This window comes from Panicum virgatum, chromosome 7N (genome assembly GCF_016808335.1).
Source record: "Panicum virgatum strain AP13 chromosome 7N, P.virgatum_v5, whole genome shotgun sequence".
NCBI classification, from domain to species: domain Eukaryota; kingdom Viridiplantae; phylum Streptophyta; class Magnoliopsida; order Poales; family Poaceae; genus Panicum; species Panicum virgatum.
Window position 1 is genome coordinate 23587014 of NC_053151.1, and position 20449 is coordinate 23607462.

At 49.2% G+C, this 20449-nt stretch overlaps 1 protein-coding gene and 1 pseudogene across 1 annotated transcript; both read left to right on the forward strand.

Moving 5' to 3' along the window:
• The first annotated feature begins 4657 nt into the window (after positions 1 to 4657).
• Positions 4658 to 8724, forward strand: LOC120682827 (annotated as a pseudogene).
• Positions 8725 to 11751: 3027 nt separating this feature from the next.
• Positions 11752 to 18987, forward strand: LOC120680639 (UDP-glycosyltransferase 92A1-like). The gene is made up of 3 exons (XM_039962143.1): positions 11752 to 12873; positions 12931 to 12940; positions 18390 to 18987. The coding sequence occupies exons 1-3, from the start codon at positions 11841 to 11843 to the stop codon at positions 18781 to 18783; spliced, it is 1437 nt and encodes a 478-aa protein (XP_039818077.1). The 5' UTR covers positions 11752 to 11840; the 3' UTR covers positions 18784 to 18987.
• Positions 18988 to 20449: the final 1462 nt, after the last annotated feature.

The following is a 20449-nucleotide window of genomic DNA, read 5'->3' on the forward strand; positions in this document are numbered from 1 at the left end:
AGAGCAAGCTCTCCATCATCTTCAACATCGGATGAGCTTTCATGATGATCATCTTCTTCATTGCTTGAGCTTGAATCTTGCTTGATCATCTTGAGCTTGCGGGCTTTGTTTGCCTTGGTCTTTAGAGCAATTGATTTGCTTGAAGTTGGCTCTTCGGACATACCAAGGATACTCATCTCATGAGCGCGAATTTCGCCCACAAGTTCTCCTACTTCCATTGTGTCAAGATTCTCCTTTTGAAGCATAGCATTGATGATGTTATACTTGGGCTTCGGGAGGAGCATGAGAATCTTGCGATTGATGGAGGCACTGTCAATTTTGGATATTTCAAGTGCATTAATGTCCTTGACAATGACATTCAAGCGAGAGTACATATCATTGCAATTTTCATGAGCTAGCATTTTAAAAGAATCATACTTAGCTCTAAACAAGTGATATTTTTGTTCACGGACTTTTGTGGAGCCTTCATGAATTTCAATTAGTTCTTTCCATATATCACTTGCTAAGTCCATGCCATTAACTCTAGCAAAGACTTCCTCACTAATGGCTTCGAAAATTGCATTTCTAGCCTTAGCATTCCATTTTAATTGTTCGGTGGTGGGAGTTCCGGTGAACCCGGTCTTAGTTGCCAACCATACTTCGGGGGCAATCGCATCAAGGTATGCGGCCATGCGAACTTTCCAATAGGCAAAGTTCTTGCCCTCGAAGTGAGGCGGCGAACCACCCATCTTGGCCATAGCTCTAGACGGTGAAGCCTAATGATCCAAATGAGCAACGAGGCTCTGATACCAATTGTAAGGATCGATGGACCAAGAGGGGGGTGAATTGGGCCTTTTTCAAATTCTAAAACAAAGTAAAGCAATCTTAACCTATGCAATGCTAGTAGGGCACCAATTCACCAACCGGATAACTAAGCTTCTAACACAAGCTAAGAGAGCTAAAACAAAGTAAAGCCTAGCAAGGTAGAGCTAAGTTATGATCTCTAAGTCAAGCACATGAGTAAATTGCATGAAAGAAAATGCTTGAATAAAAGGAATGGACAAGAGACAACCGGATTTTTTCCCGTGGTATCGATGTGTTGGCACACACCCCTAATCCACGTTGTGACACTCACAAAGAGTATTGTCACCTCCCAAGTCACCGAGACGAGGGCGCTCACTAAGAGTCTCCGTTCACCATCCCGGCGTGGTGGAGATCAAGCCACGTACAATCTTCTTCTCCGGGCTCCCACAATCCTTGGCAAGCTCCGCGAGAAACACCTCGATCACCAAGATCGCCTAGGTGATGCCAATCACCAAGAGTAACAAGCTAAGGCCTTCACTTGAGCAAGAACCGATCACCAAGAACGGATGCACACTAGCTTCTCTCTACTCAAGTCCTTAATCTTGCTTCTTGATTGATTGAATGCACAAGTATGTGAATGATGAAGCTCAATGTGGCTCTTGACTATAGTATGAGTGTATGGATGTTGCCTGGTGTCAAGAGTTTTTGAAATGACCCATTGGAGGGGTATATATAGGCAGCTCACACAAATAGAGCCGTTGGAGAAAAGCTGCCAGAAAACTGCGTAGCGCCGGTTAATCCGACGTACCCCCCATTGTCATCGTCGGTTTAACCGGTGAATGTAAACTGCCTCTTCTGAAAACTAGCCGTTACAACTGGGGCAGATTAACCGACGTAGCATCGGTTTAACCGGTGAGTGTAGTTGTCCACTGAACCACTGAAAAACCAAGTCTCTGGACAACTGCACCGACGTTAACTCAAACCTATCGTCGGTTTAACCGGTGAGTATAACTTTTAAATTCCTCTGAAAAACCATCTCACTGGTCAATTGCACCGACGTCTTGATTCAAACAGCGTCGGTTAATCCGGTGAATAGAACTTGAATTTCCCTGGAAAAACCAACTCTGGACCAATGCACCGACGTTAAATTCAAACATGTCGGTTTAACCGGTGTATTGAATTTGTCCAGACTCTGCTGACTTCGTTCAACCGACGTATAGAAAATTGAGAGCGTCGGTTAAACCGGTGTATAGACTTTTTCTGATTTTGTCTTTTCTGATTTGAGTCTTGAATGAAATCCAAATATTCTTGAGATATAGTTTGAGAACCACTTATTTGAACTTCTAGAAACCTGAGTGACCATAGTGTGCATCCATTTTCAAATGACCATGTCCATGCTCAAGTTACTTAGCCTTAACCCCTCTTAATAGTGCGATCACTACAAAACTATAAAACCTATACTAACCTAAGTGTCCTTCTCAACCTTATGACACTTAGGACTAGAAAGATCCTTAGTCTTGACATAAAATTGAGTTGAATACCGAGATCGCCTTTTTGAATAATGAAATTGAGGGGCCTCTTTTGACATATGACCAAATGAGCGATAATGATCTATTAAGCTGCACAAACTCATTAGTCACAATAATGGTTGTCATTAATCACCGAAACATACCTTGAGGGCCTAGATGCTTACAGCGGTGGATTTGAGGGGCCTTCCCTTACACGTTTGTTGCCTGCCATTGCTGAGGAGAAGTGAATTGGAAGGAGGAAGAAGGAGAGATGCGACAGATAGAGAATGATATGTTCCACTCGCCGGAAGCATCACGCTGATGGATTCGAAGAGGAAGATGAATCGACTGAAGAAGCCGAAGCATCCGCTGATGGATTCGATAAGGATATAAAAGGGCAGGGCTAAAAAGATGGAAGCTGAAAAGTCAAGAGCAAAGATGGTATTTGAACCAATACCAGAACGAAGTTCGAGGATTGGTGTTGATGACGCACGCGCAGAAGACGATCATGGCTTGAGAATTTTGAAAAAAATATTTTTATTCCAAAATTGGAGGGCATGTGTTGACACCATTTTTTGGAAACGTGTCAAAGAAAGTGGCCAATGGAGGCTGGGCAATGCCAAAGCAGAAGAAGCAAGGCAAGCGAATGGGCTGGTGGGCCAATAGAGCATCGTAGCTGATGGAGCAAAGGTTGGGCTGATGGTATACGTCAGCAAGTTATTGTGTCATGTCCGAGTCTAGTTGGAGTTGTTTGTTTTAGAAAATTTGTTTCTTATTTTTCAAGTCATTTGTTGTTGTTATCGACTTGGAGTCTTAGTTCGGGCTATAAATAGCAACATTGTTCTTAAGGCGTCGCCTAGGCGACGCCTAGTCGTCCAGGCACTCAAAAATCCAAGGCGTCCGCCGACGCCATGCCAAAAGAGAAGAAAACTGAGAGGGAGGGTGAGGGAGGAGGGAGAGGAAGAGGAGGGGAAGGATTTCGACGATCTGCGGGGGAAGGGGAACAAGAGGGAGGGGGTGGCAGCCTACCTGAGCATGGTGAGGAAGGTGGGAGAGGGAGCGCCGACGAGCTTCGGCGGCGCGAGGGCCTGGCGACGTCGCGCGGGTCCGATAGTGGTGTCGCGCGGGGCCGGCGGCGGCGTCTGGCGGAGCAGCAAGGGCGGGCCGGCGGCGCGAAGGGAGAGGGAGAGCTGAGAGGGCTGTGCTGGGCAGAGGGAGAGCTGAGAAGGCCGGCGGCGGCGTCGGGATGAGATCGAGTGGGAGAGGGTTCTGGAGGGTGGAGATGTTATTGTTGGGCTGGGCCTTTGCCCTCTTCTTTGTCTTTTTTACTCTTTTTATTTCCTATTTCTTTTCATTTCCTCCCTGCGGCATATGGGTAAGGCGTCGCCTTACTTGCCTAGGCGTCCGCCTAGGTGTCGCCTCGCCTTGCAGACGGGGTCGCTCGCCGTGCCTCGCCTTAACGCTTTAAGAACAGAGAATAGCAAATCTCAGAGTTTTTGTAAACAACTATCATCAATCAAATAAAACCTTTTAAATTACCTTGCATTTACTTTTCCTTATCGGCGACTTCGGCAAATCCTAGTTGGAGTAGCTTTTTATTTTTACGAGTTCCTCCCAGCTAGTAGGGCTGCATCGGCTTCGATCTCTAGTTTGTTGGTACGTTCTGTGTGGAGTAACGTGGATAGGCCTAATTTTGACGGTGCCTCGCTTCTTCCTCTATATGTTTTGCTCAAAGTTATCGAATATCATAGATCTTAGGTTTACAATGTCTCGCTTTATCTAGATCTAATTTATTCACAAGTTATCAATAAAAAATTTTATTGTAAGATTAATCCATTTAGTCTAGCTTGTTTTAGCTTTTATAACAGTTATCCAGGTTGGATCAATCCTATCTAGGGGCTTTCTCCACATACTGATCATTATAGCCGATTGGATCTAGATCTAAGTGTTGATCATAAGTTTTGTTAAGTTTTTAACACTGTTTGCATCGATAAATCGGTTATTCCTTAGCCGATCGCTATTAGCCGATATCCCTGTGGAAAGATTCAGAACACCAGCCGTTACATTTTAGTACTTAACATTTTCGATCCTTGTTAATTACAGGTCAAATTGATTGATACGTCAAACACCTACGCGACGCTAAGTGAACTTTGTACTACGGAGCGATATAGATCTCGTAGATCCTCTCATATGGTCACGCATAGATCCGATCTTACGTTAACAATTGTAAAATATTTTTTATTTATATACTAACATACCTATAAAAAGCCAAAAATATTTTTTTATATATACTAACATACACACGAAAAAACCATCCTAAATTCGTATGGTAGTATTACAATTTGCTCCGGACAGGTGGACCCACCACAAACACATCGCCTCCCTCCCCCACTTCGCCCTTCTGTTCTGCCGTCTCCCCTCTCCCTCTCCCCTGCCTCCAGTCCTCCAGTGCTCCACCCCCGCGCCGGCACGAAACCCTAGTTCCTAGACCTGTGCCGCTGTCCACCTTCCCTGAGAGAGAGAGAGAGAGAGAGAGATGTACTCGGACCAGATGTCCACCGGCCGCAAGCGTTCAATCCATGAGCGCCTCGACGGCGACCTCCCCGCCGGCGCTGGCGCCGGCGGCCGTGCCCGCCACATGGCGTCCAAGAGGTCAGTGTAAGGCGCAGCGCCGCTCCTAATCCTTGCTCCGCTCCTGTTACGGCTACGGTCCTCACCTCCCTGATCGCGTTGGTAGTGGGCGTCACCAGATTGGAAACCTGCCCTACCCCGGGCTTCTCCGTGTGCTTGAGGATTACAGGGATTAGGTTAGGGCGCGGGTTTTGGCTATTCTGTTCTGAAGAAGGTGGTGCCTTTAGCTTGGTTGCTTTGTTCGAATCTTTCACGTGTGCTCTTGCTGTGTCCATAGGCTTTAGGCAATGTTCGGGATTAAATTAGTGTGGATTTGAGTGGCTCATAATTTGTGCTGTTATCTAAGTTGGAACAAAAGAAAATGTTTACTGTTGTAGTGTCATCTTGATGATGACAATTTCACGCAGGAACTGTCCTGTTTAGCTAGTTCCTCCTTGCTGATGCTCAAAATGAGAATTAGCAATTTTGCTTTCGAAGCTACATGGAACATGGGCTTCCATGAACCCGAATATTTGTGGATCTGTAACGATACCATGGATTCATGATGGTATGGAGCCACATTGGTTCCTGTTTGTTAGTTATCAGTGGCTGACAGAACCACCTTTTCTTGTTTCTGTTCAGCCATTTACTTTCATGTAATAGAACGTCTGTGAACACTGTCATTTACAGTGGATTTTCAGGAGCTGCAATCCAAACAACTATTCCATGCTGACTTGTGAAAAATTTTGGAAGGAAGTGTTTCATACATGTAGCAGTGAATTATGGAGTTGATATGTAAACTGTTTAAGAATCAACCACTTGTGCTTGTTATGCCTTATGATTTTGGTAGGATACATTTTTCCATCTCAAAAAGAACCCTTCAAATTTAATATGGCTGTACCATGAGCAATTTGATGGTTCATTTTTTTCGCACTTGCTGATCTGTTCATACTGCCATACTGGTACATTCAGCATAAGTTATGGACGTGTTTAAGGCTCATATAAATGGTCTCAGAATAAGTATTGGACAATCAGCATTCTCACTTGCTGATGTCTGATATATTGATTAGATCCAGCGTTTTAAAATTACATTCATTTTATAGCTAAATTTTATTAATCTGGGTGGGCAGCAGTTAACTGAGGCTTGCTATGTCGTTTGTGTTGCGTCTAAATCTTGATCAATCTTTATTTCAACTTCCAGCTTCTATGGTTCTAATAGACCAAAATCAGCTCAGAATGGTTCTCTCACCTGAGCTAAGCTCCTTTTCACACCAACAAGGGTTATACTTATGTCCAGGATTTTAAAACGTGATTGGCTCACAATCTTATTTTGTGTTATTCCCTTGTGCGCACTATACTTAACTGTCTATGTAAATAACCTCTAGGATCATTATAAATTGTTTGCTACTTTGCTCTGTAGGCAACGGCAGATAGATGACAAATGGAAGCATGATCTGTATCGAGAAGATGATGAACCAGCTTCAAGTATTTTTTTTGTCACTATATGGCAATCTATTTTATACATAGTTTCCATTTAAGACATACCTATATGTGCTTTGTCTTAAGATTCAATCGGTCCAAGGGATTTACGATTGAAGCTTCAGAGGAGAAGTTCTCAACAAGGCTTTACCAGCTCAACGATTTCTGGTGTGCGTGATCTACGGGAGAAGCTGTCTGGAACAATGCACCCACAGCCATCGAATGCTGACCCCCCAAAGCCAAAGCCAGTATCAGAAGTCGTCAAAATCTCAAGGCGTGAAGCAGCTGATGAAATGCCTGCACGACAAAGTAAGAAAGCATCAAAACAGCCTTCAGTGAAGAAGACATCTCAGCCAAAGGTATGTATACTACTAGCAATATTTGCCATAGGCCCAGAGTATATCAGTTCCATCTTTTCAGCTCTCCACACGCTCTGAATTTCATTTCTTGGCCAAAAGCTGGAAGAAATTTATTGCTGTCATTATTCATTTACCAAATTCCAGCACTAATGTTTGGACCCTTTGGACTATGCTGTAATGTGGTACTATTTTTTGGGTTGTGTTTGCTACATTCTACTACTACATATAAAAAAAAGTGACCTCTGTTGCATTTACCTTCTTTTTTCAGTTTCCCTCCAATGCTTTTGCAATGAACTTATGTGTCCCTTCTATCATCTTGCAACGAATTATGTGTCCCTTCTATCCTCTTGCAACGAATTATGTGTATGAAATGAAAGTCAGAGAGTCCACTAGCCATTGCTATTTGAGCATATGTATCTTTTCTTGTTGGAAACATGAACTTTGGTTTAGGGGGGCTGGGGGGGCATTAAAATGTTGAACTTTTTTATATATCATTTTATCTTTACCAATTTTAGAGATAACTATTATTTTACTGATTTAGATGCTTGTAAGGAAGTGGTGAGCATTCTTTACACCTTTTGTTTCCCCTACAATCTTCATTTGTGAATATAAATGTATCATCGATCAAAGGGTTGTAATAGGTTTCTAAATAGAGAATTTGTAATAAGGACAGTTCTAATGGTTTGTTTGATGCTTGTGTCCTGTTAATTGATTTATAAGTAACTGAGTGTTGCTATCATTGTATTCTGATTAGTTCTCTTTGGAGTAAGGTTATGTAACATTATGGATTGAAATGGTTCAACTTTTGCTTCCACGTAGTGTAAAATTAATTAATTGTTCTTATGAACTTAGCGTGCTGTGTCTTGGATTTCGGTTTGGAGTGTCCTTGATGTGGAGGAGTTGACTCTTTACATGATACTAAACAGTTGCTGGAATTCAGTGTTGCGCTTTACATTCAACTTCAACATCTTTTCTTTTTGGGACTTCTTTGCAGACTGAAAGTCCACTTGACAGTTTCCTGAGTTCACTTGGACTTGAGAAGTATTCAATTACCTTCCAGGCAGAGGAGGTCTGACTAAATTTCTGAACTGCCAAAACTCTTCATGTTCTCTTTGATGTTTTTTTCTTGGGTTAATATTTGTTCTATCGTACAAGGTTGACATGGCAGCCCTTAGGCATATGAGTGACGGTGATCTGAAGGCTTTGGGCATTCCAATGGTAAGCACTTTACATTGATCTTTGCTTTCTGAATATGAGTTTGCTTGCTTTACCGTTGAATTATTGGCTCCTCGTTCCTAATTTAAAGAGTAATGGCAGTCTTTCATCCTAAATAAGAGTTGCTAGAATATATGGATGGTCGACATTTTTGTTGATTTTTTTAGCATACAATTTTTGTTGATTATTCATATCACCTTGCACTACGTATAAGCTTTGCTGTTTTATTTGGGGAATGTGTGTTGGCCTATACTGAAGTTATTGGAGCCTGCTGTCCATTTTGCATTTATCTGATAACTAATTAACAAAAAACCCATCATTAGTAAACCATCAGTTAGTTTTGTTTCATTTATTGCCACAATAATCTTGAGCTGAAGAAGTTGAACTCGTGATGAGTGTTTGTTCAGGGTCCTCGGAAGAAGATCATCCTTGCCTTGGAATCCAGAGCATAAGGCTGTGCGAAGGAGCAATGTAGAAAGTTGGGGGAGATTTGCCAGGCATTCTCAAGCGAAGGAGCTGAAGAAGTAAACCTTTGTATGGATCTTGGAAAGGGTACAATGCATGTTCTGTCCTGTTGAGCATGCTCAGCCAAGTTAGGATGAGAAGGCCATGGCGCCAATGATGTAACTTATTGGTCACCTGTTAATTAAAAGGCGCCATATACATGTTGAGGCTATTGAGTTGGTTTTGGAATGCTGTGTTATACGACTGCATTGTGAATTCTTCCATGGGGGGTATACTTGTTTGCAATGTTCTATGATTTGGTAGAATTGCTGCAGCTTTGGTTTCTGCTTGATTCAGAGTAGTTAGAATGAGAAGTGGGTGGGGATCAGGGTGGGTGTGTTGGGGGGGCGGCGAGAACAAGCGGATCGAGCCCATGCTTCGAGTTTTTGCTTGAACAGAACACCGGGATGGCGCGAAGCAGTGAATGAATGAAGAGGGAAATCAAATGCTTGAAAGGTAGGAAATGTTTTTTTTTTGGAACAGACTCTGCACTAGTGCCCACTTCGTTTTCCGGTGCACCAGAGCAGTCGACCTTTGGCGTCAAAGCTCAAAATTGACGCTCAAACATGGTTTAGGGATAAAAGGGAAAATGAAAAAAAATATAAAAGAAGGACAAGGAACAAAAAAGGCCCAGCCCAGCATACAGCCCATAAAAGCCCTTCCTAACTATCGTGAACTATTTTGGGCTGGCTCTGCTCTTCTACATGTGCCTCTTCTTCCTCCCTATTCTACTCTCCACATCCACTGCTGGAGTCGCCTCCTTCCAGATCTCTCCTCCATTTTCTTACTGCTGCCGCGGTGCCGCCCCCTTCTAGATCTCCCCTCCCCTTCCTCACTGCTGTCGCCGCTCCCCGCCCCCTTCTAGATCTTCCTTCCCCTTCCTCACTACTGCCGCCACTCCCCTTCTACATCCATATATGAGATCCCATGTGCTGCCCTCTCATTTTGCACCTGGACGCCTAGGTGACGATTAGGCGACGCCTAAGCAACGACTTAAAAACCATGATAGTGTCATGATATACAACTCACTTCCAGCATAAAAAAACGCCATACTTGGCCTCAAGCGCATCCCACAATTCTTTAGCAGGCTGTAGCGAGATATAGATATCCACCAGGCCTTCAACTAGAACACTAATCACAGCACAACAAAAATAGGTTATCAGCTACCATGAAAGTTTGCTCTGCCTTCGGAGTCTCAAACATTTCGGGCTTCTCCTATGCGACGTGATAGATGTTCATTGTGGTCCACCAAATGATCATCCTATCACACCACCTCTTAATTTTTTTTTCTGTTGAAAACATTTGGTATCAGAATTTGAGCTAAGTTTGCTACCTTGCCTATTGACACAATAAGATTTTTGGATTGTTAGAAATATAAGCATTTTATGGGATACTTTACTTCCGAGAATTAACATTTTAATCATTAAAAGTTCCAGGTAGTCTTTGACAACATGACATGTACACGTGTTCGTGCTCAAGTTTGATATCATATTAAATAAGAATGTAAAACAAAATATGAACCAAAAGATGTTCAGAATATATCTCAGGCGGGTGATGGAGGTAGCTCCAGGTACCTCCCTGTCGAGTAGGATCCCTATATCCAGCGACTACGCTGCATAACTAATCGGCGGACAAGCACTCGGCTGGACGACGAAAGAGTTCTTTACGGATCAGGACGAAGGCTGAAACATAATGTCCATATTATTAGGGATCTTAACCGACCTTCTTATTTCTTCCTTGTAAATAACCCGAGAAGATCTAAACCCTTAATTGTAACCCACGACTCCTAGATTATATAAAGAGGTCGTGGTGGACCAAAAAAGATACATCACAACACACCGATACTAGATATCGCCAACCGTCAGAAACCCTAATACAACTCAGAGCACAGGAGGTAGGTGTTACTCTCTCGGCGGCCTGAATCTGTTGAACCCTTGTGTCTTTGTGTTACCATTAAGCTCTTGACTCCAAAATCTCTCATCTAAATCTACCTCCGGGCACACCCCTGGTGGACTTGCTGGAATCCCAATCCGATAGCGATCCTTTGTCGAAGGCATTGGATGCGCCAGCACCAACTGGAATAGACATGCTACTTGATTGGTCTTGCTAGAGAAAAGCCAAACTTAGGCTTTGTTTGTTTTCTCTAGCATTCCCTTAGCGCACGCAAGTCGAGAAGAAAATCTCGCATGCATAGAGTACTAAATGAAGTTTATTTGCAAAACCTTTTCAGGGATGTGTGTAACTTTTCACGACGAATCTAATGATGATAATTAATCGATGATTGGCTACAATGATGCTACAGTACAGAGGCGGAGCTACGTGTTAGCGTTGATGTCAGCTGACAACAGCGATTTTCCCTAAAACTAATGAGAAAACACTATTCAACACTATTCATTCACTGTGCTGTCACTGATCTCTAATAAAACTAATATCGGTAGCTCCTGCCTCTGGCTCCGCCTCTGCTACAGTAACCATTCTCTAATTATGTGGTCAAAAACCTCATTAGATTCTTCAGAGTTTCTAGCGCAGGAGTTCTGGAATTGGTTTTGTAAATTGACTTAGTTTGACACTCGTAATTAATAGTCAAAATTTCTGGTGCTACCTAACGCTAGGGAACCAAATGGAGCCGTCGTTGCACAAAAAGATGCACAATACAGTCCCACGAACAACCTTCTTGATGAAGCAGGAACTAGTCGTACGACCTCCTGGTTGTAACAAGAAATAGTTGTACAGTAAGCAGTCGCGTAGTCGTACGCTCCCTAAAAACCTTACATCCCGCCTACCCCGAGAAGGATCACGTAGACAAGGAGATTCTGGAGACATGCTCGCACAAACTTGTGCACGCGCAACAATGGCAATCAATTCTGAAGAATCAATTCGCACCATTATTCCTAAAAATGGCCATCAATTCCGAAGAATCAAGTAGCACCATTATTCCTAACAATTTCAAAAGAATCAATTCCCACCATTGACACCGCACCACGCCCTTCCGGCGAGGCAAGCGTGTGACTCGCCAGTGTTCCTTCTTCCAACTTCGCACGTGTCACTAGCGCGTGGAGCTAGGCCCATCTATCTGACAGGGGCCAAAAGTCAGGAAAGAGTCATCCCATCTGAAAATGTTGGCACGGGTGATGGAAAGCACGTTTAACTTGAGCATTGTCCAATGGTTTTCCGACTCTTTCAGGGTCATTTTTGTCCGTAAAATGAAGAGGTAAAACGTGCACGTGAATTATTATTGTTTTCCACTCGGAGTCGGATGCTAAACACGTCGATGTACACAAAACCAAACGAGCTTGGCCCTTGATTGATATAGAGAAGAGCTAAACAAAGCCGCCGATCATCAAAAACGGCCGCGCCCCGGCCCCGAGGCCCTCCCCTCGCCATGGTGGCCGCCGAGCGCCGCGCGCACGTCGTCCTGTTCCCGTTCATGGCGCAGGGCCACCTCGCGCCGTTCCGCTGCCTGGCGGAGCTGGCCCGCCGCGCGCGCCCCGGTGCCCGCGTCACCGTGGTCGCCACCCCCGGGACGGCCGGGCCCCTCCGCGCCAGCCTCGCCGCGGACAGCCTCGGCGGCGACGTTGGCGTCCACGCGCTGCCGTTCGACCCGGCCGGCTACGGACTCCCCGCCGGCGCCTGCACCACGGCCGGCATCGTCTCCCACCAGCTCATCACCCTATTCGCCGCCTCCGAGTCCCTCCGCCCGGCGTTCCAGCACCTCGTCGCCGGGCTCAGGGCCGCTGACCCCGGCGCCGAAGTCCACGTCATGGCGGACATGTTCCTCGGCTGGACGCTGGACGTCGCCCGCGAGGCCAGCGCGTCGCACTCCGCCGTGCTCACCACCGGCGGCTACGGCGCCGCGGTCTACTTCTCGCTGTGGAGCAGCGTGCCGCTCCCGGAGGACGACGCGTTCCTGCTGCCGCCGTTCCCGGACGTCACGGTCTGCCGCTCCCAGCTCACCGACCACCTCGCCGCGGGCGACGGGACGGACGCGTGGTCCACCTTCGTGAGCAAGCAGGTCGCCGCCTTCGCCCACACGGACGCGCTGCTCGTCAACACGGCGGAAAACCTCGAGCCCAGGGGGCTAGCGATGCTCCGGCAACTCTTCAACGTCCCGATATACCCCGTTGGCCCGCTGCTCCGCGCCACGCCGCCGGCTCCAGCGCAGTCGCCGGGAGCGAAGGACGGCAGAGCCATCTTGGCCTGGCTCGACAAGCTGCCTCCGGGCTCCGTGCTGTACGTGTTGTTCGGGTCGCAGTACACGATCGGCGCGCCGCAGATGATGGAGCTGGCGGCGGGGCTCGAGCTGAGCGCGCACAGGTTCGTGTGGGTGATCCGGCCGCCGGCGGGGTCCGACGACGTCAGCGTCGAGTTCCGGCCAGAGTGGCTGCCGGAGGGATTTAGGGAGAGGGCGGAGGCGGGCGGGGGCTGTGTTGGATAATGAGTGGCTGCCGGAGGGATTTAGGGAGAGGGCGGAGGCGGGCGGGGGCTGTGTTGGATAATCCAGACTCGGTCGTGTGCATGGCCTAGCTAGAATAAAGGAGCTCACCGTTGGCCACGATGAGAGCGTCGTTGTACAGAGCATCTGCACGAACACATGCAGTGGTGTTCCTTTCTTTCCGTTGAGTCCTAGGGGTAGTGGAGGCAAGGAGCTAGTCTTCAGGTCGTGGGATGACGCGATCAAAACGGAGGCGTGGGAATCGCAGCGTCGTGGCACAGTTTAGCCACTTGCTTTCAGTTGTAATTTGGAGTATAAATTTGTTATCAATACATGAAAAACGCCTGTCAGTTAGGCACCAAAACTACCGTGTGTTTCTACTGCCATCTCGCGTGTGTGCGTGCGTTCTCTGAGTGTTCCAGGGTGTGTTCATCGTCTCCGGCGACGGGCGCCGGCGAGTTGAAGTCTACACGTGGCATCAGAGCCGGTTGCGACACCGGGGAGCCATGTCGTCGCTGCCCAACCTCGGCGGGGCGTCAAGGACGCCGCCGGGCGGGAGCCGTCGGCAGTCGCCGTCGCCACCGCGGCGCCGGCCGCGCCCGCGGTACCGCGACGGAACTGTGGTGGTGGAGCGTACGGTGGAGCGTCGCATCAAGGACATCGGGGGAGCCGGATGGCCGATGCTCACCAAGACCAACTACGGCACGTGGGCGGCGGTGATGCGGCTCATGCTCAAGGGCCGGCATCTCTGGGACGCCGTCGACCACGGCTACGTCGACGAGGACGACGACCTGATGGCACTTGAGGCCATCTGCAAGTCTGTCCCGCCAGAGCTCCAGGAGATCATGGCGAACAAGCTCAGTGCGAGGGCGGCCTGGGAGGACCTCAAGACGGCCAACCTTGGCGTCGAGAGGGTGCGCCGGGCCAAGGCAGACACACTGCGCAGGGAGTTCGACTCCCTGGTGTTCAAGGATGGCGAGTCGATTGACGAATTCTCCGTGCGCATCAATGGGGTGGTGCAGCAGCGGAGGACTCTCGGCGACGAGGTCGACGAGGTGACGGTCGTCCGCAAGTTCCTTCAGGCACTGCCGCCGCGGTACCATCAAATCGCCATGTCGATCGAGACACTCCTCGACGTGGAGGATGTCCCGGTTGAGGAGCTGGTCGGTCGCCTCAAGGCCGCGGAGGAACGGCACGCTCTCACCGGCGGCGGCACCGGCCTTGCGCAGTTGAACCTGACGGAGGACGAGCTGGTGGCGCGACTGTCCAAGCGGCTCAACATCGGCGCTGACAAGGGGTAGTCATCAGGGAGCTCGAGCGCCTCATGGGGAGGCCAGCGGAGCGGCCGTGGTGGAGGCCGCGGCAAGTCTGGACGCGGTGGAGGCCAGAAGAAGGGAGGCGCGCGAGGCGGTCGCGGCGACGGCGCGCGCAGCGGCAACGGCGATGGCGCGCGCGGCAACCACAACGACGATGGCGCACGCGGTGGGAACGGCGACGTCGGTCGCGACGAGTGCCGCTACTGTGGGCTGAAGGGGCATTGGGCCCGTGAGTGCCCAAAGCGGAAACGTGATTTGCAGGCCCATGCAGCCCAAGTGGAAGAGGAGCAGGAGCATAGCTTGTTAGTCGCTGCTGTGTTGGCCCAGAAAGCCAATCCCTCTCCGTCTCCTCCCATCACGCAGGAAGCGCCGGCGGTGGCCGTGCACCTCAACGAAGACAAACTCTACGTCTAGCTCGGGGAGAAGGGCGACGGTGACACCGCCCGTTGGATCCTCGATACGGGTGCGACGAACCATATGACGGGTGCCAGATCGGCTTTCGCGGAGCTCGACTCAGTGGTCCGCGGATCCATTCGCTTTGGGGACGGATCCACCGTCGACATCGAGGGCCGCGGGACGGTGCTCTTCAGGTGCAAGACGGGGGAGCACCAGCGGCTCACCGGTGTGTACCACATCCCCAGGCTGACGGCTAACATCATCAGCCTGGGCCAGCTGGAGGAAGAAGGCTTCAAGATCCTGCTGGAGAATGGCGCACTGAAGATTTGGGATCCACGGCGACGGCTCGTTGCGGCGGTGCAGCGCAGGGCGAGCCGGCTCTACATCCTGAACCTCACCGTTGACAAGCCAGTGTGCCTGGCGGTGCACACCGAGGAGGCATCGTGGCGCTGGCATGCCCGATTCGGACACCTCGGTTTCCAGGGGCTGCAGAAGCTGTCGAAGGGGGAGATGGTGCGCGGCCTTCAGAGGATCGAGCAAGTTGATCAAGTCTGCGACGGGTGCTTGGTGGGCAAGCAGCGTCGCTTCCCGTTCCCGGCGGCAAGCAAGTTCAGGGCGAGGCGGCAACTGGAGCTGGTCCACGCCGATCTGTGTTGGCCGATCACGCCGGAGACGCCCGGTGGCAAAAAGATGTTCCTGCTCACCGTCGATGACATGAGCAGGTACATGTGGCTGGTGCTGCTGGCCACCAAGGACGAGGCGGCAACGGCGATCATCCGCCTGCAGGCGTGGGCTGAGGCGGAGGTCGGCTACAAGCTGGGAACGCTGCGTACTGACCGCGGCGGGGAGTTCACAGCGCGGGCGTTCGGGGAGTACTGTGCCAGTCAGGGGATCCAGCGACACCTCACCGCGCCGTACACGCCGCAGCAAAATGGCGTGGTGGAACGCCGCAACCAAACCGTGCTGGGGATGGCACGGTGCATGCTCAAGGCGATGGGCATCCCTGGCCGCTTCTGGGGTGAAGCTGTGACGACGGCCGTCTTCGTCCTCAACCGCGCGCCGACAAGAAGTTTGGAGGATAAGACTCCGTATGAAGCCTAGTATGGTTCCAAGCCTGCCGTACACTTTCTTCGTACCTTTGGCTGTGTTGCACATGTCAAGAACACGGGAGGCCATCTGCGGAAGCTGGACGACAGGAGCACGCCGATGGTGTTCATTGGGTATGAGCCGGGCACAAAAGCCTACCGGCTCTACAACCCAGTCACTGATCGGGTGCACGTGTCTCGGGACGTGGTGTTCGAGGAAGGGCGCGCGTGGAACTGGAATCAGGGCGGCACCAAGAAGAACATCGACAGTGTCGTCGGTGTCGGCGGCGACCCGTTCATCGTCGAGTACGTCTACGTGCCGGGCGCTACAGGTGCGGGCGGGGCACCACCGAGCATCGAGTCAACGCCACGCTCGACATCAGCTACACAGAGCATGGGCCGGAGTACGACGTCGAGCATGCCGGGAGGTACTGGCCGCGGCGCGACACCGAGCGTGCCGGTCGGCTCAATCCGGAGCGCGACGCCGAGCACGCCGGGTGGAGCCAACATGTCTAGTAGGGATGCCTCGTCACCGCAGCAGCCAGGAGGGGTGGAGTTCGTGTCTCCACCAAGCCAAGGGCTCGACCTCGATGCCGACAACGATGTTGGTGATCCCCTGCGTTTCAGGCTGCTCGACGACATTTATGCCAGAGGGGCAGCACCTCTGGAGGATGCAGGGGGAGGAACAGCTGAAGGGGAGCTGCTGTTGGCCGCTGGTGATGGGGAGCCGGCCACGTTTGAGGAAGCTAAAGGGGAACAGTGCTGGCTCAAGGCCATGAAGGAGGAGATGGTGTCCATTGAGCAAAACAGTACATGGAAGCTAGTGAAGCTGCCCCGGGGTCACAAGGCAATTGGCTTGAAGTGGGTTTTCAAGGTCAAGCGCGATGAGCAGGGCACCATTGTCAAGCACAAAGCTCGGCTCGTCGCCAAGGGGTACGTGCAGCAGCAAGGCGTGGATTTCGGTGAGGTGTTCGCCCCTGTCGCAAGGATGGAATCAGTTCGGATGCTGCTTGCTGTTGCTGCACAGGAGGGTTGGCTTGTGCATCACATGGATGTCAAGTCAGCGTTCCTCAATGGCGAGCTCGAGGAGGAGGTGTATGTCCAGCAGCCGCCGGGGTTCATTGCTGCCGGACATGAGGAGAAAGTGCTGAAGCTGAACAAGGCACTGTACGGGCTGCGTCAAGCCCCTCGCGCCTGGAATGTGAAGCTTGACAAGAGTCTCCGTGATCTCGGATTCACCCGATGTGACAGTGAGTATGGCATGTACACAAAGGGGATGGAGGCTTCACGTGTGGTAGTTGGAGTCTATGTAGATGACCTTATCATCACGGGTGCAGACTCAGAAATTGTTGAAGGGTTCAAGGAGGAGATGCGGAATGTGTTCCGTATGAGTGATCTGGGACTCCTCTCTTTCTATCTTGGGATTGAGGTGAAGCAGGGTAGAAGGACTATCACTCTTGGGCAAGCAGCATATGCAAGGAAGCTGCTTGAGAAGGCTGGAATGCAAAGCTGTAACCTCTGTCATACGCCAATGGAGGCTTGGCTCCAACTGTCCAACAGGGGCACAACAGCAGAAGTTGATGCAACAATGTATCGCAGCTTGGTGGGCAGTCTGCGGTACTTGGTTCACACCCGGCCAGATATCTCTTTTGTTGTTGGGTATGTCAGCAGATTCATGGAGAACCCTAGGCTGGAGCATTTTGTAGCAGTTAAGCATTTGCTGAGATATATTGCAGGGATAGTAGATTATGGGATTGTCTACCCCAAATGTTCATATAGCTGCAACAGGTTAGTGGGCTACAGTGACAGTGATTTGGGGGGAGATGTTGATGATAGAAAGAGCACTACTGGGGTGATCTTCTTCATGGGTGAGATGCCGATCTCCTGGCAGTCCCACAAGCAGAAGGCGGTGGCTCTTTCATCATGTGAAGCTGAATACATGGCTGGTGCAGTGGGTGCATGTCAGGCTGTGTGGCTTGCCAGGCTGCTGAGCGACATTGTAGGTGTCAAGGTTCAGCCGCCTGTCCTGAAGATGGATAATCAATCAGCAATCGCCCTAAGCAAGAATCCCGTCCTACATGACAGAAGTAAGCACATTGATACAAAATTCCATTATATTCGTAAGTCTGTGGAGGAAGGGACGATATGCCTGGACTATGTGAGCACTCAAGAGCCGCTTGCTGATGTCCTGACGAAGTCATTGGGGCGAGCGAGGTTCTGTGAACTTCGCGACAAGATTGGTGTCGTCAAGCTGAAGTGAGCCGAGTATGGATTAGGGGGAGATTGTTGGATAATCCAGACTCGGTCGTGTGCATGGCCTAGCTAGAATAAAGGAGCTCACCGTTGGCCACGATGAGAGCGTCGTTGTACAGAGCATCTGCATGAACACATGCAGTGGTGTTCCTTTCTTTCCGTTGAGTCCTAGGGGTAGTGGAGGCGAGGAGCTAGTCTTCAGGTCGTGGGATGGCGCGATCAAAACGGAGGCGTGGGAATCGCAGCGTCGTGGCACAGTTTAGCCACTTGCTTTCAGTTGTAATTTGGAGTATAAATTTGTTATCAATACATGAAAAACGCCTGTCAGTTGGGCACCAAAACTACCGTGTGTTTCTACTGCCATCTCGCGTGTGTGCGTGCGTTCTCTGAGTGTTCCAGGGTGTGTTCATCGTCTCCAGCGACGGGCGCCGGCGAGTTGAAGTCTACAGGCTGGTGGCGCGGTGCTGGGCGCCGCAGGTGGAGATCCTGGCGCACGCGGCGACGGGCGCGTTCCTGACACACTGCGGGTGGAACTCGTTGCAGGAGAGCCTCGGCAGCGGCGTGCCGCTGCTTGGGTGGCCGCTCTCGGCAGAGCAGTTCTACAACGCCAAGGTGCTTGCGGAGGAGATGGAGGTGTGCGTGGAGGTGGCGCGCGCCGCGCTAAGCACGGAGAAGCTGGCGGCGGCGGTGGAGGCGGTGCTCGGCGACACCGCGGAGCGCGCCGGGATGAGGCGGAGGGCGGCGGAGTTGAGGGAGGTAATCGCGGCGGCGAGGGAGAGCATGGGCGAAGGGTCGTCGCTGAAAGTGATGGACAAGTTCTTCGCCGACGTCGTGCATTGTTGATGCGATGGAGTCTTCCGTTGCAGCTTATCGTACAGTTTTGGAGTATGTTTCTTGTTTTGCTATATACGTAAGCATATTTTTTTCTCCTCTGTTTATTTCTTTGGAGTTTGGACCTAGTCTTGGGCTGGAACTCCATCCGGTCCAGTACTCCACGCCTGAGCCCACTTGGACATCAAGACATGGTGGGCCTAATCTAGCCTTTGGGCCCAGACGGAATTCCCCAGAAGGTTCACGAGAACCCAGCTAAACCCTAGCCACCCCAGCCTACATATTTATTAGCCCACCAGCGCCTCAACTTGCTTGTCCTCCTCCTCCGCCTCCACGCCGTAGTCGCAGGTGCCCGGCAACGGCGTCCTGCGTAGTGCCCCGCCGCCGCCGTCTCCGTCTCGCAGTTGCTGTCGTTCTGCTCCGTGCTCTTCGTGGGTTTCATCCCCTTCCTTTTGCTGTTGGTTTTTTTCTCTCTCTGCTGTGTCAAGCCGCTAATCATCTATATAACCTTAGATAAATTTAGACGAATCTATAGATAAACTTAGATAAATCTATATCTCAGTCATACATGATCCTATAATCATAAAATTTTTACTACAGCTCCACCATATAATAATTAGCCCACCATAAATATTTCACTATAATTAGACAACGAAAATTGTATCTATAAATTAATTACAGAAAAATATATATATAAAATTACAGCAAAAAATTTATACTAAAGTATACTATATAATATGTTCACTGCATAGATCTACTCATGTGGAGTCCAACAAAATTGGATTTCCTATTTTATGATTTTTTATAATTTAATATGATTTTTTAAAAATTTAGTCAAAATAAATATAAAAGAAAAAGAGAAAACCTCTGCCACGTCATCCTAAAACCGCTCAAAGGAGGTCGCGCGAACGGTTTTGGAAGTTCGAGGAGTCTAAATAACCGGTTTTGTGGTCTAGAAAGGAAAAACAAATTTCGGTCCAAAATTGAGGGAGGCCGAAAAGACTATATATATATATATATATATATATATATATATATATATATATATATATATATATATATATATATATATATATATATATATATATATATATATATATATATATATATATATATCTTGAAACCACCTACAGCTTCCCTTCTTCCTCCTGCTTCGTTGGGTAGCGGCGGCGAGCTAGGGGAGGGGAGTGGCGGCGGAACTTAATTTTCCTGATTGTTACGATTTTTATGGCCGTTGACCCTAGAGGAGGGGGCTCGGGACAGCAGTGGCTCGGCAGTGGTGGCGGGTCCGCTTCACGGATTTTTATACCGTTTTTTTACTATTTTTATGTGTACCTATCATCTAATCAAATACATATTAAACTGAGAACATATATATTACAATTTCTAAGCATGGACTTGCCATCGCTATCACCCCAACAATGAGTATGATACTCTGTACACGCACATAATTTGGTTACTTTTCACAATTGTAAAGTGTAACCGTGTAAGGGTGTTGGAAAGGTCTTGCTTTCAGAGCTACTAGCGCTCGGACGTCGATGGTAAATTTTCCATCAGATGTTCCGTCATTCAAATTTATCAGATGTTCCGTCATTCAAATTTACTGCTTCCAACATTACAAAAAATATATAAAAACAATTCGTCATCCAATCTTATGATAGAAAATTCCCGCCGTAAC

What these genes read in the sequence shown, in the direction of transcription:
- LOC120680639 (XM_039962143.1), top strand. Translation starts at nt 11,841, where the DNA reads ATGGTGGCCGCCGAGCGCCGCGCGCACGTCGTCCTGTTCCCGTTCATG.